General features: G+C 36.3%; 1 protein-coding gene across 5 annotated transcripts in view; it reads left to right on the forward strand.

Moving 5' to 3' along the window:
• The window catches only part of LOC134744385 (caskin-2), a 394,551-nt gene that overhangs the window by 233,194 nt on the left and 144,849 nt on the right, over positions 1–16,508 (forward strand). For 2 of the 5 annotated variants that reach the window (XM_063678179.1, XM_063678178.1), the window contains exon 2: positions 4,289–4,840. The exons of the other annotated variants lie outside the window; for them this stretch is intronic. In XM_063678179.1, coding sequence (XP_063534249.1) covers positions 4,312–4,840 — 529 coding nt within the window. In that variant the 5' untranslated portion in view covers positions 4,289–4,311. The remainder of the gene's footprint in view (positions 1–4,288; positions 4,841–16,508) is intronic. 5 annotated transcript variants of the gene reach the window in all.

Raw genomic sequence — 16,508 nt, forward strand, 5'->3', positions numbered from 1 at the left:
CAGGTATGCCTTGCAATTGGCATTATAATATTGACAGTTCTGTAATACAATTACGGATTGATTAATGTTTATCGTTTAATCGCCATCAGTTTTGATTTCTCAATAATCTCATTACAATTTTTCACTACCTGTATAACAAGAACCTAAACCTTGAAAGCCTATCAAGTTCTCATTACAAATATCTGGAGCTCGAAAGTTTCCCAACTTGTTTACATAACCGCAGCCATTATGGCTGGAAAAAGCTGAGGCGCTAATTTTACGCACGAGCGTAAGGCAAAAACTAGCCCCTCATTATAAAGGGCCTGCGAGCGAAACGAGTGTTTTCCTCTGCACAAGAGGATGCGATAGCTAAGATATTTGTATCAAAATGTAAAAGTGTGTGAATTTATTTGTGGTTCGTGAAAATGTTGTTTCTTAAAACATTCTGTCAAAGGACAAGATAGTTTAAAATGCTATGTCTAAACTGAAGGCAGAATGATGCAGGAAATTGTATTCGAGCTGTGTGTCTTGGATTTTAAACGTAAACTGGTAATAAGCCAAGATAATGAAAATTGTTTTTCAAATTAGGCCTAATATTAAATTGAAAAAGTTTAAACTTAAATAAATGTCATATACTAAGAAAGTCTAGAGTCTAGTCAGGTGAAAAAGTCTAGACCGCATCTACAAACAAGTTGCTTATTAGGATTTTCTTGACCCATTGCACTGAAACAAATATTCAATAATTTCCAACTCGCAGTCTGCAGGAAGACTTATTAGCAAAACAAATGTAAGCACCACACTTTATGACCACAGTAGACATTGAATACGAAAGCAACTGAAAGTACGTTGTAAAGTAAAATGGACATTCATCCCGTAAACACAATTACTCGGATTTCACTTTGAATCAAAGATAGATATAACTCCGTAATAGATGGATACAGTCTAAGGAAAAAACGTGCCTCGAAAATCAAGAAAATTTGATTCTCGTTCAGAGGGCGCTACTAGCTTTGGCCGACTGTCGTATAGATGGCGTTGACGGTTTCGTTTGTTATTTAACAATTTTAACGCATATCAGTGAAAGAACATGGGTCAAAACCATAAAAATAATTAATGCAAATAAAAAGATCATTTATCCATATTTAAATACATTTTATCGTATTTTTATAAATATTTATTTTTAGTTTTAAAGTGTGTCGACAGATGGCAGTGAATTTACTGGGGTTACAAAATTTACTATGACAGTACCGCTCTAGTATAAGTTACTCTATGCCTTGAATAAATGCCATCTAAATAAAGGAATATCAAATTTCCGGTCTACAACGTTTGACATTATTTTAAATTAAAACAAGACATTTTAGAAAGTAACGAAACGCACGCCAAAGTTAATTGTACAAAAACGCTTGCGGGCGTAAATTTTCACTCGGTGGCGCTTTTTGTCGTACGCGTCACTCTAGCCAGAGACAAATGCGTAACAAAACGCTGCGGGTAATGTTGTTGGCTAAATTAATCGTGTGAACCAGCCCGTTGTGTGAAGTAACGATCAGTTACAACTTTTTAGTGTTCAAGATGGTTTATTGCCAATTGTTGTTTGTAATAGCTTCATTTTCTTAACATGAAATGCTATGGATCTGGTATTTATGTTATGACATTTTCGCATGAGAAATAAACATTTGGAATTTACATAGGCGTTCTCTAAGTTTATTTCTAAAACGTTTGTACGTTACAGGTGCGATTTCTATATGGATGTAGATTGTAGGCTATGTAGATTTCGTGTCGATGGTTTCAGACTGTGCTGGACGCCCTGTCTGTCGCATCTCAAAGGTAATCTGATTTTAAAAATGTAAGTTTAAGTGTCGTCATACAAAGCATCTTTTTTAAATAAATACATATGGAAACAGGTAAAACAATACCAAAGTGCATTCACTCTAATTGTCCAGCAATAGAGCGATGTTCTCGAAATTCCGAAGAGATAAGACGTGCCCGCGGATGCCGCTAACTGGCAGGATACAGTTCCTAATTCGATAATTGTTTGAAATCCGTTGCGACGGCTAATGGCTCCTCGTTCCACAGTGTCCAACGGTTTTACAGTAGACCGGAGATGAATGTAATGTGTAGGTATTTCGGGAAATGGGGTATTTTGGTAGTTGCCATCAAATCATTGATATATGAGATGTGTAATTTGAAATATTTGAGATGTTTTATCGGAAGATTTGATAAAGTTTTATAATTTATGCTATTATAATCTTAGGTGACATTCAGGCGTATGATGGATGGTTTATCCACGTGATAAAATAACCGTCACTTTTTTTAACCGGCAATCTTATCCTCTATTACTATTATAGCCCGCCCACAAACCAAAACCCACCAAAATAAATGCGATTTTGATTTGACTTTGAAAAAACTCGAAACGTAAAGGGATAAAAAATCTATTTTAGGCTTCTGGGCGGCTAGGCAGAGGATAAATTGTACTGCCTAGAAAAAGACAATGTTTGAAAAATCTTTCTGAAATAACGCTAAATGAAACAGAGCCACTGTAGAGTTTCTTGATTGTAGGATCAGTTCGAAGCAGAAGTTGCAATAGCATGTCGCTTTTAACTAGTTGGTCAGCTACTGCATCGAGTGCCACTACAGACTAAAATACTCGTTAGCTGGAACATTAGTGTCATGGCTGTTGTTAACTATAGTAGTTATGTTGTTGTATCTTGTTTGTTTACAAACTTTTTCTATTACATCCTTTCCAATTCATAATTTTAATTGAATAATAATTTAAAAATTATACGCGTATTAAATTATTATACTTTCTACGACATACTTCATCGTACAGAGAATTTTCGCGTTAGGGCCTTTTCACACAAGGGTTTTTGACAAGAGTGATATTGCTCTTATAACTCGCTTTTCAAAAATGCCTTAGATCAATAGAATGTTCTACAGAACAAACAGCCGGGCTAGCACATGATTGGCGCGAGAGTATCTCGCCGCGACATAGACTACCCGTCCCTCTTTAATTCATACAGTTTGTAAAAGACGGGTAGTCTATCTCGCGGCGAGATACTGTCGCGCCAATCATGTGCTTGGCCTACAGTAGCGTATTAAAAATAAAATAGAGGGTCACTACCCACTAGGCCAGACGACCGGTCTGGCCTAGTGGGTAGTGACCCTGCCTGTGAAGCCGATGGTCCTGGGTTCGAATCCCAGTAAGGGCATTTATTTGTGTGATGAACACAGATATTTGTTCCTGAGTCTTGGGTGTTTTCTATGTATTTATGTATTTGTATATTATATATTTTGTTACAAGATTTGTAACAAATCTTGTAACAAAATGGCCAGGCCCAGCTGGAAAGAGAAGAGCGGGAAGGCAAAGAAAAAGATGGGCAGATGACATTGTACAGGCTGCGGGAAAAAAATGGATGGATGTTGCCACCGACAAAGAGAGGTGGAGACAGATGGAGGAGGCTTATACCCTTGGGGATCACTAATGTGGGATAAAGCTAAATAATAATAAATAATAATATTATATATATCGTTTTCTGAGTACCCATAACACAAGCCTTCTTGAGCTTACTGTGGGACTTAGTCAATCTGTGTAAGAATGTCCTATAATAATATTTATATTTATATTTATTTATATTAAAATGGCATTCAAAACAAATAAATGTCATTTGTAGACAGTCGTGATGGCGAGCGATAGCGATGGCGGTCGCATTGTTCCGTCGCAAAGCTCAGTGGAAAATTCTGAAAAATGTGGCGTGACATTGCTAGATTTGTTCGAAAAAATGCCACTATCGCTCTTTGTTGGGCATGTAAACAATTTTTATTACGATGTTACGCAGAAGTTAGACAAGTTACGGTATCGCCGAACGTGGCTTGCGCACGCCACCGACAATTATTCGTGTCCACAATAATATCCGATAAGGCTTGCCTAATTATTCACAAAATACACATTTACAGGTCAACCAGTATAACTGGCATATAATTACGCGTACTTGTGGAAATCTCGAGGTAAAATATACTAAACACAAGCTCAAAATGCAATGTGAAAAGAGCGCTAGGAAATAAACATCACGACTCCATGAGAAAGTAGCCAAGCCAAGGCCACAGGAAATTAACACTTTTCCTTTAATTAATACACACATAAACATGTTTTATTCACTCCAAGGAGCCATTTGAATTAATCAACGGGACAGGAGCCACGATAAGCAGAAACTACGAACCTCGAATGTTGAAATGAAATGTGCGTTTTGGAAAACAAAGGATCTGAATATCCAGTCTTAGATGATTATTGACTAAAAATTGATTGTTCTCTCGTCAGGTTCGAGATAATTAGAGTTCAGAATGACCATAGACAGAGCTGGAAGACCGCCTGCGCCGCGGCGGGCCTCCTCAACCTACAGAAGCTACGATGAACTCGGGATCATCGATAGAGGAAGACCGCTTCGGTACCGCCACGGTGGCATAGAAGACCTCACGGGCTTGGAGTCCAGAACCTACAGAACATACAACGCACAGGACTTCGACGACATCACTGTAATCAGCTCCGAAGAGGTCCCAAAACCTAAAAGGAAAACTATGGAAGGTTTCGCAAACGGTTTTAGAAGAACGTTTTCCGTGCGAAGCAGAAGAGAGGAACCTGAAGGGATTCCAATGGAAACTTTTAGTACTCATGAGGATAATTTTGCTACAGTCAGAGGAGCGCCTTTTGGAAGGCGTCGCTCTTTGTCACGTGATAGAGGAAGCTCTTTACTTGCCAGGAGTTCTTCGGAAGGCGATGTTAGGCCAGTGCCTGCTCGAGCACCAGCGCCGGCGCCTCGTCTCCACCGCTGTCTCCGCGCCCTCGGCGGTAGCTGGAAGAACCTTTTACTACGTGAGTCAAGACATAATCAGTAATCACCCCTGACTGTCATTTAACAAGTTAATCATCCATTAAACTCGGGCCATGCATTCTAACCTTTGGAAATCCGGTTGCTTCTCATTATTCTGTTATTTAGAGGCAGTTAAGTTTACAACTCTAGGCTGTCGGACTTAATTATTGGGCGACGGGAACAAATGACCAGGGGTTGTTCTAAAAGCTACCAAGCGCCGGCGAGTGAAACGCTCGGACGAACCAGTTTAAGCGTATTCTCTGATTACACAATTTACACGGATCTAGCGATCAGGTTACCCAAAGTAAGACTCACCAGCCCTTGGTAAATGGTGGGTAAATTTACACAAAGCCGATTAACCGCACAGCTTAACAGAATTAAAACGCTTTCTTTTATGTAAATTAACCAATTGTTTGTGGACGATATATTTACCGAACATTTATTATAGCGCCTATTAATTTTGTTTAATTTTGAGCGGAATCGATGGGTTACATTATCATTTAATCGTCTGCATTAATCATATCGGTCACTTGATACTGTTATAAATTACAGAATATATTTCATGAGCTAAATCATGACATGCGTGCTAATTGTGAATATTGAATTAATTTATATTGTTGGCACTAGAGAATTGACGTAAATAAATTTATGGTATTAACTTCTGAACTATTTTCGGTCATTATCGCATGGTTGAGAAACTTAGTTATCATCTCATCATCTACACTTTAGTTTAGTGTAACTAAGGTATGATTTACCTCCTTTGCCCTCTGTCCTAAAAGACTAGTTGGACGTTATTTAAGGGAAAGGATCAATATCAATTCTTCAAATTTGAACTTTTCGTCAAGAAGTCAATTCATTCTATTAAATGATATTTTTTTTGAGAATGTTTCATTTTCACTAAACTACGTCCAGTTACTATTTGAGTGATTAGTGTTTTCGTTCGGTAATTTTTATTACCATCACCCTACTTCTACTATGTAGTATTTATGCCAGTAGGTACGTAGTCTAGCGTCAACATATTCCATCATCTTTTATCATAAACATCTTCCTCATGCCATACCTACATGTAACTTTATAAATACGTTCAGTTATTTACTTACAAAATGCAATATCATCATAATTATCATCGGCCCTTAGTAATCTTCCTGCTCAATGAATATATGGAACTTACATAATTACAATCAGCATTCCATTCTAGACATGACTCAATCGGAAAGCAGACATAATCATCTCCTTGATTCCTCCTTGACCAATTAATTCAATTGCGGTATATGTGGATAATATTTAAGTACTGTTTCCACTCCATATATGTTAGTTTTATAAGGTTTAACGCAAGAAGATTCTATGTACGAGTATGTACGAGTTTACCCTCTGGGTTGGAACTGTTGAAGGTCAGATGGCAGTTGCTTTCGTAAAAACTAGTGCCTACGCCAATTCTTGGGATTAGTTGCCAAGCGGACCCCAGGCGCCCATGAGCCTTGACAAAATGCCGGGACAACGCGAGGAAGTAGAGAAGAAGAAAGATTCGTTTTAAATTAAATTTGTTCCTTGTCATAGAAGGAAGTTCACATTGTAAAAGTATTGCCATGAATTTTACTAAAACACAATACATACGGCTTGCTGTACACTAACCCTAACGTCCCTAACAATCGGCCATCCTGACAATGCATACGTCCCAGTACACATTCCCATGCAGAATTCTAACATATTTAGCAGGTTTACTGTAGGTATGTAATGTACCTGTAATTATCATTAGTAAATCTGTGTTCAGTTCACTGGAGTTAGAAACTTTCATCCTTGAACTCTATATGGACCCTAGATTGCTATTATCATACAAATGGGCTAATGCCACCTCCGGATTACCTCGTATTATGAAGCTGCCACCGAATTAAACGTTTATTTTCGAAACCTCGCACCTCTTTCGACGTAGGTATTGCAATTTCGACTTTATTTTAGTCGTAAGAGAGACAGTAATTCAACTTTAAAGGAAAAAGGGATAAGAAGTAAAGGTAGTTAAAGCTTTATATGCTTAACGACGACGCACATTAATGCTAACCTGGTGTTAGCGTTAAGTAAGTTTTTGCGCAAGATTTTAGTAATGGAACATTTCGCATATTGACGTCAGTGATGACATCTTAGTGTTATGTTGTTATAATTACGTCATGTTGGATTTAGCCTATAGTGAGTGACGCTATACGTTAGAGTGAGATAATCTAACTCCATTCACAGCTTAACCATGTAATAGCATGATGCATGATTATGAAGGTTGTGTTAGTTGAATTGTTTTTCGGCGTTAAAAAATCCGTCACAATACATATTGATAGACACGTAAATATAAGTTTTATCCCCAATAATAAACGATATAGTTGAGCTCAATCTTCGCCGCAAAGCCAAATTATAAGTAAGAGTATAAGCTGCTAACCCATCCTTACTCAAAAGTAACTTCCGGACAACGTATCATCGTCGACACTAACTTAGTTACCAGTCGTGGACCTAAATGCAACGTTATAAGGCTTACAAATATGTATTAGTCATTCAAGAGTGCTCTTAGCATATACGGATGAAATGGCGAACCTTGCTAATGGCCTCATGGAATGTGCCTAATATTCTCAGGCCGCCTATAGGCCTCAAATTATAGCACTAATTTACCCTCACGGTCTTATGAAAATATAATATTTAGCCTTTATAAATTTACTGGTTACTTTTGTTATGGCAAAGTACGACTAATAAATACATTCTCCGGAAACATTCTTAATCACATTTATATTTACCTACCTTATCCTATCCAATAAGAATCATGGATAATGATTCTATCGATCTTTAGCCCAATCAGAACAACAAATTACAAGTGTTCGTTTTTAACGGAATAGAAAACCGTTCAAGAGTTAAATATCAACAAAGTAATTACAGTTATAACTATAATTATAATAAGGGATACTACAGGAATTTCACCCTTACAAACTACAAAGGCGAGTGAACTCGTTAAGAAAATTGCCCGTTTTAATTTTCCGTTACACCGCACTCGATAGTTCGAAGTTCGAACGCTAATGGTGCTGGCACTCTGTAAACTTGGAAATAGAAGTGGTTTTTAAAAGAAACTGGGCTAGTGGTCTACCCCACCGGGAGGCTTAGACCACACTCTGTTGAAGTAATAGAATCCTTGCGACGATGCGACGGCTGAAACGGTTTTATTGTAAAAACGATCTTTTTAATTACTTTGGTTATTGGACGTGGATTATAAAGACGAGGATATAATGGCCTGGCGAAGGAGTGTGATTAAAATGCGAGACAGACAATGCATCTTTTTTACTAAATCGCGACAGAATTCAAACGAGACAATTCCAGTCATTCCACGGGGCCTGTAATGTAACATTTTTCGGTATGACATATATGTGAAAATTACGATAAATCCAATTTTTTTTATATTAACAAAGTCATGAATCACACATTAAAACAAAATTAATTACTTTGCTAATTTACAAAATAATACAAATCACAATTTGGCGGTTTAGCAAAGTAATGTTTTTCTTTTTTCGTTTAGTTAACAAAGTCAATAAAATAACATTTAGATTGTGTATGTATTATGGTGAAAGGGCAATATACATATACTTATTTAATTAAATGTATCACAACTTACACGCTTGAAGAAACAGTGACTCATAAAATTCGTATTAGCGTAGAAAGAGTAGGGTGGATTAAATCTATTCAAGATCTGTGTTTATCTAACACGTATCAACGCATCAATTATACATGAGACTTAATAACACTGCTTTTTTACACACGTAACAAAAGTCAAGCATTCGGCACATGGCCGGAAAATAATACATTGCCGAGGGGTGTTTTGGGCTTAGCCTGGGGCTACTCTTAGCGGAATTGGTTTTTAGCCTCGCTTTGACGTTTGAGTGTTTGATGACTTTTTTTAATATTCGAATTCGGGGTGACGTTAAAAAAGTTTACGTTTTTATGTTGCGACTGTAATACTTTTACACTAATTGGTAATGTTTTTCTTTATGCTATGCTGTTGTCACTCATTAACACTAAAAATGTATGTATTAATGTAATTAAAATACCTAAGTTTTGGCGATGCAGTAGAGACTGTAATTTTGTCAATTTCATGTTTTCAATATTTAAAAGCAAATAAATACTTATGTACTACTATATAGCTTCTGTTCGCGACTTCTTCTGCATGGAAGGATGATGATTAATAAAAACTAACCTGTCCTTTACCGGACCTCAAACTATATCCATATAAAATTTCATTTAAATAGGTTCAGCTGTTTAAGCTTGAAGAGGTTACAGACAGACAGAGTTACATTCGCATTTATAATATTAACTAGTAGGGATTACGTTTCCAATTTCCGTCCTTTTAATTTATTCAGATAAAAACAAGTCCATTAATAAAATAACGCAGAAAGTGCTTCATTACCGGACGTAACAGTTGATTTACATTGCTGAATCGGGAATTTCGCCATTAAATGTTGCGACTGCATTTAATCTTGGCTATTGTGATGATGAAGTGATTAAATATTAAACCGTCCGAGTTGATTTACTGTCGCAATGTAGTAACGTTTACCTAGAAATGCTGAACTGACAGTTTAGTGTCTTGAGAATTGAGATGGATTTGTCCTTGAGCGCGAGTAATAATTGTGGTTCCTAGTAATGTAGGTCTAGTCCACATATAATAGGGGGTATTACTGCAATTTTCTGCCACCAGAGTACAGCACTAGCCTCTTTAGTAAACCATAGAGTAACTTATACATACTGTACCTTTAACAGGGTTTTGACAAGTTTTCAGAGATAATAAAATATGACATTGATGCATCAAGGCGGTATGTTTACAGAGGACCTCCCGGGAAACGCGAATCCGAAATTTCGCTATCTGCCTCTTTATCGCTCGAATATGCAAGAGTGCCAGGGATGTTAGATAACGAAATTTCGATTTTCTTGTTTCGCGATAGCCCTTCAGATTGTGGTAGCGGTAGGTTATTAAGCCGAATTTCGAGTTCTTTTCAACATATTGTCACTCGTGTCTTTTGTAGATGCTTAACTAATTTTCAGAGGACACTCATTGCCAAAACAAAATGCATTGTCTTCATGTAAAATTCATGGGTTACGTACACCATACCATATAGCGCTTATTTTATTTACTTTTACACGTACTAGTATTTTGATAACATTTCAATTATTGAGTATCTACTACCTACGCTTACGCTTGATGAGATACAGTCGGACACTGGACAGACAGACTTGGCAATATTAAAATTATTTTAAACGCGTTATTCACCGTTTCTACTGATACGTGTACACGTCGTGCTCTCGAGATAAGTAGAGACCAAACGTTCGTATGCAAACGGTGCTCCAGTCGAAGATCCATAAAAACTGATAGAAACATGTCGAGCGTTTATTAGACTTAATAATACGTGAGTAACCCGATTAAAATAATTTTAATATGTTCGAGTCTCAATTCTGTCTTCGGTTATTTTGTACGTGCCGTGCTAGGCAAGGCGAAATAAGAATTCGCGAAGCGTATATCCGACCATCCCAGTACAAAAAACCAGTAAAACTCTTGCGTCTTACTACGTATATTAGCTACGATTGTATGGGTTTTATTATACTAGGAACTCGTACACAGACGAGTGTAAGGTTTAAATGAATAGTTTGTATGACCCCCAGCGCCATGTTAGTTATTATTGAAACATGATAACGCCCAATGAAATGCAATTGGTTTCGCGAGACTAGCTTAATCAAGATTGGCTTGGAAAAGAAAGTGTTTGGAAGGTAGAATGCCTATACCTCGCTTGGGGCGTGTATTTTTCCTAACGTATGCGCTGTAAAACATGTTTTTATTTTTTCACTGTCCCAGTATCTGTGTGGCTGTATGTAGGTACGTATTTGAATCTTAGTCCTTCTGTTCACTGTGCAAAAAATAGTTGATAGATAGATAGATGTATTACTTAAAGCAAATATAATAGAGTATATTTATAGATATTTATTGCAAAATAAAAAATACAACTCGTGTATCCCTAATTTCTTACAAACAAAACCAACCTTTATTTATCATTAAAAAACTATAAGTTTCTTTAGTTTGTTACCTGCAAATGACAGATGGGTTAAACCTACGTCAGTTAACCTGTGTCAATTCTTAACTGACAGATGTCAATGAAAAACTAGGAATGTTATGTTTTATAGTTGCCCAATATTACACTAGTCGCTTTTCTATCGGCTGCTTCGCGCTATTACGAAAATATATTTTTTAATTTTTGTCAATAGAAAATAATTTGACGTTGAGAGTTGAGAAAATCAACGCATAGGTAAGGTAGAGATACATATTTATATTAAGTGTAATTGATGGATCGTGCTAATACTATGATATACTTTATGCTTAGTAGCACTGACACCCTTGCTTCCTCTTAAACCACCCCGAAACAATAAACCTGAGTTTGGACAATATAATCTAAGTCCTCTAATAATTCACTCACTAATTCTGACTCAACTATGCCCTATCTATCTTAATATTCGTGAAAATTCGTTTTGCACACTAGGGTGTCTCGGGCACGGGGTCGATAGAAAAAAAAATCTTAAGATGTTTCTAGAATGTACAAATTTTTACATTTTATAAAAAAACATTTGAAGAGCGATGTAAAATAGCGTACAAAGAACAAACTTAACTGTACAATATTATACTACTTTACACCACAAAACGAGGTTAGTTTCGTCATAACGCACTGTCATTTTATTTTAACTGGCCATTGTTTCCCGATGTTTATCGCCACCCTACTTTTATACTGCTTTTCTCAAACCAGAAGGACTTATGAAAATAAGAAATTGTTGTCATATAGTTCCTACTGGTCAATGAATACAATACGTGCTTTCCCATAAAAAGGAACCTAAGGATAATTGGCGCTTACGTTAACTGGCTTCATATTTATATTTGAGCTTTGCTAATATTGTCGTAAGCGCCAAACGCCCTGTGGTATCTCTTTAAACGGATCTACACATACAATATCTCTGTCGATATATCACGCTGAAACGGTTGCATTGTCCTCATATAATTTAATATAATTGACACTTACTCCCGTTATGATTATTGAATTATTGAGGATTATGGTTTCGAAAGTGTCGTAAATCTTTTCTTCGCTTAAATTGAACTGAGTTGATATTAATGGTGATTCAAATTTCATACTTTTGCGCAAAAGATTACATCATTTATTACAACAATTTTACTGTGACTTGTCTTGACTTATTTGGAAATGTTATGAGGAGTATAACACTGAGTAACAATTACATTCATTTCATAAACCCAACACACTTATTCCTGTATCATGTTTAAATTCGTTGATTTCTATCCATTTCTGCACTTGCGTCTTTTAACTTTGTTATATAAGATTTATACGTCCTAATTAAAACAGGGTTTTCCTCGTGCACGTAAGGAATGGGCTATAAGTTCCTACACAATTAGGAAGTACATCTTTGATTTCCTCGCAGAAGTAGGCACAGGTACAAAGTTTTCCTGCAGCTTCGTTCTCAATTTTTCCGTTACCAAACCATTCTTTAATTGTAATATGTACCTAAAACAGTATAGCGTGTAGTCTTAAATGAACAAGTAAACAAATAAGTTTGTGTCACTTGTGGTAGATAATATTGCCCGGGTCTTTGTTGACAACTCAACTTTATCCCATTCAAATTCCCACTTTATCCAACTTTTTCTAAAGAGACATTAGAATTCAGAATATCTATTGTCCCTCCGTTTTCCTGTTGTGATTTAGACGCGACAAAAGATTCAGACAAACATTTATAAAAAAGTTAGGCGTTGGCGTCCCCGAGATACAGATATAATAGGTAGTACTGGAGTAGAGACCCCACTTTCGCACAAATTATTGTTAAATTGTTATTACATATTCAAATCAAATAAAATTTTTGTCAATAAGTATTATTACTCCATACAATTAATAACACCTCATACTTCTCATTTGCATACAAAAAAAGTGTCGAATACAAAAATCAAAAGCTGAAAAAAACTATTTCATCATTCAAATACTTTAAATGGTTAGATCATTGAAATTTTACGGCCAAAAGATTTATGAGAAAGAGCAAGAAGAGACTGTAATGAACGCATAAAACCGTCAACAAAACTTTTTGGCATGCCTTCTAAAGTTCCGAAGTTCATCAGTAGATTGTCGAGGCTTAAAAAACACAAACCTTATAAAGGCTTGAGTTTTTTCGAGTGGCGTATTTAGAATTACGTAATCTTTCCTCGAATGTTGCTGAACGTCCCGGGCGTTGCCGATTGTCCCCTTTACGGCAGTAAGAGGTGATTTGCATTTAATATATACCTTGGGAGTTTATTTGCTGTAGCGACGCGGACGGTTTAATAGATAAGTAATGTTTGCGAGGATGCCGGCGGTCAGGCGTTTGTCATGCTGTCCAATATCTAGAATTAAAGTTAGAATTATTGTTACTTTCCTTGTTTCTCTGAGGAAATGGCGGCATGAAACAGTATAGTTAAAAACTCTGCGATTCTTCTGGTTAGACCATAATCCGATTATAAGAAAGATGTCATATGTGATGTGAATCATGTGATATGTATGACGTGGGATACGTGAAGTGGGATGCCTAATAAATCATTTCCGTTCTACTAGAGAAACATGCACATCAATGCCAATTTTCCTTTTTCAAACAAAAAGACGCCTCTTACCTGTTAATCTAAGATGGTGATTAAACTCTTTACTTAAATAACTGCTGCGTTCTGCCCTTACTGTCCTCAGCATTGTTTCAACAGCTTCACTAGCGTTTACGCGTTTCTCCGTCTTCAAAAACAGAACCCCGATGTCCCCGATGTTCACAGTTAATCTTTTGTCGTCGACACGAGGTAAAAAACGCCATTATCCCGCACATGTGCCCTACCTATTGTTCCCTTGGCCCTTTGTGCCTCGTCCCTGTGCCTTACTTCTAAATTGTTGAGACGTTTGGAGACTTTAGAGTCGAGTTCACTTAAGGGTCACGTAAGGGTTTTGGATTACAGAAATGTAATTCAGTCGAAAACCAGGTCGAAAAAGCGCTCATTAATACGAATATTTTAATGAAATCACAGTTGTATTTCACACAGCGTCGCGCGGCATTGTATTTATATCGGATTATCGTTTATAATGGCGTAAGCGCCATCGACAATAAGGTCCCTTTTCATAGAAAATACCACATTTATTTGTATAAGTTGAATTAATTTTATACAGTTACCTAAATTGAGAAAGAGCGAGCGGGTTCTCCTGATACAGGTATACATACAAGGAGGACTCCAATCAAATTGTTTTCAAATTGTATAATGTATGTATGTATGTAAACACTTTATTGTACATAAGACAGATTACAAACACAATAAAAAACAGAAATATATACAATGTACAAAGGCGAACTTATCCCTATAAGGGATCTCTTCCGGTCAACCTTTGTACCGTAATGTTTAACCTGTTTTTTTTTCCGCCATTGCTTTTGTTAGCTGAGTGAGGCACAGTAGAAATTTGCCATTTGTTCATTAATTCATCATCATCATCATCATGTCAGCCGATAGACGTCCACTGCTGGACATAGGCCTCCCCCAAGGCCAAATCCTGTGCCGCTCGCAATTCATTTCATTCATTCATTAATTCATTTGACGCTAATTTACATTATTTAAAAAGTCATGCGATTATATTTTTTGCAATTAAAGTCATAATTGCCTAAAGTAGGTATTGTGCTAAATAAGCAGAACATTACATAGTGAAATTGTGTTAGATATGCGTAACGCTTGGAACACATATGTCAAAACAAAAAGATTAAGTAGTTATTATAAAAAATACAGGAATAATCTTAAATAACAAAGTACCTAAGAAGTTCAATGTGGCGAAGACCGTCTACAATGTGTGGCCTGTAATAGGAGCAAAAAATTAAACTGTAGGCTGTACTCCTCATACCGGCCAATATTTGTTCAGCGACTTTTAAAAATAACTTGTGTTTTGATTTTTAATACACTTTAAAGTTTTTTCCAAGACGCAATGTATTTCGAATTTTGTTATGTTTAACGTGTGACAGGCAACGTCAATCACAAAGATAATGGCGTACATTGATGATAATATTTATTTTGTATGAAAAATACGAAATCGAAATCTTCATTATTTTTTAAAGTCGCTGAACAAATGTTGGTCAGTTTGAGGAGTACAGCCTACAGTTAAATTTTTTGCTCCTATTGGCCACACATTGTATAATTCATGCTCTTTCGTCGTTTTTCTCTTACGTTTGTTTGTACACATATTCCACTTACATGACTTACAAAAAACGGTAGAGCAGAAGGAGCCAAGGTCTCCCTTTCTGACTGTATCTAAGCGAACGAAGTACGTGTACAAAATTTGTACTACAAATACAAGTTCTGCCCTAGGACTGTCTTCCCAACCAAAAAATTTACATGCGGTCGTCTCCACATTATTGACCTTACATCGTAAATCAATCGTATAACTGTTCCATTGTTCAAGTCGAAGTCAAAGATTGGCATTAGCCATAAACATCAGTCAATTATTGCATTATTTATTAAATGCTAAGTTACGTCTATCTCCAGCCTCTAAATACGTAAATACCTACTTACTACCGTATTGCTGCTTTCCTTACATGGAAACTTGATATCATTTGTTTACTGACCGTTCCCTCCAATTTCTATTCAATACAGTTAGTAATAAGGTTCTAATTTATTTAATAAATTATCATTAATCCAAGTTGAGCTACACACGTGCGTGAGATTACAATGGGACTTTTACGACAATTTTGAAAGGGCGTAAATAATTGTAATCTTATAGGCGCTTACGGCATTTTGAAATCCAGAAACGTCCTTTTGAGTTTCTATAGAAATTGTCTGTAGTATTATTATTATGATTTTGTTCTAAAGGGAGGAAATCCATTATTTCTCTAATATGTGTCTTTGAAATTTGATAGAAATGTTAATGCCTTTGTCATTTCAAATGCTTCATGTCATTTATCATTTTTAGCGTATTTAATTCAATTCGTTTATTAACTTTTTAAGACAACAGTGATTTCATTTTGTTAGTATAGTGTATAAATGACAGACCTCAATGGAAAGAGCTAGAGGAGGCCTTTGCCAAGCGGCACACTGAGCTACGGGACATACTCTAGCTCAGAATAAAAGGGCTAGATAGATAGATAGTGTATAAGTTATGTTTAAACTAACGATGTGATTTTCGGTTTCAGGTAAGTGTCACCCGTTTTTCTATTCTGAAGACTCGCAAAGGTAAAATTACACCATTAACCAAGTTACACATTATCCACATGATACTTAAAAAAACACTAGTTTCCTCCTACTTCTTTGCTTTTTTAGCTTAGGCGCAAAAAGATACTATCAAAAACCTGCCACTACCATCTCCTATTTGTTTAATGGTTTAATTTTTTTTAAACATATTATATTTTGCTTTGTGATATTACCGAGTGTAGTTTTTAATTGTATTTGATTTCATTGCGGTTCTTATGATGTGAAACAGCGCTTTGACAAACAGATACAAGAACAGACAGAAAGTTTATATGTCACTTCAATCTTATAATATCGTATTGATGTAAAAGCTATTCTAGCTAGTCTAGCTTATCCAGGTCATTGCTGTCGTATCTGCCATCGCTGATCACCTGACCCCAGATGCC

Source organism: Cydia strobilella, chromosome 9, assembly GCF_947568885.1.
Source record: "Cydia strobilella chromosome 9, ilCydStro3.1, whole genome shotgun sequence".
NCBI classification, from domain to species: domain Eukaryota; kingdom Metazoa; phylum Arthropoda; class Insecta; order Lepidoptera; family Tortricidae; genus Cydia; species Cydia strobilella.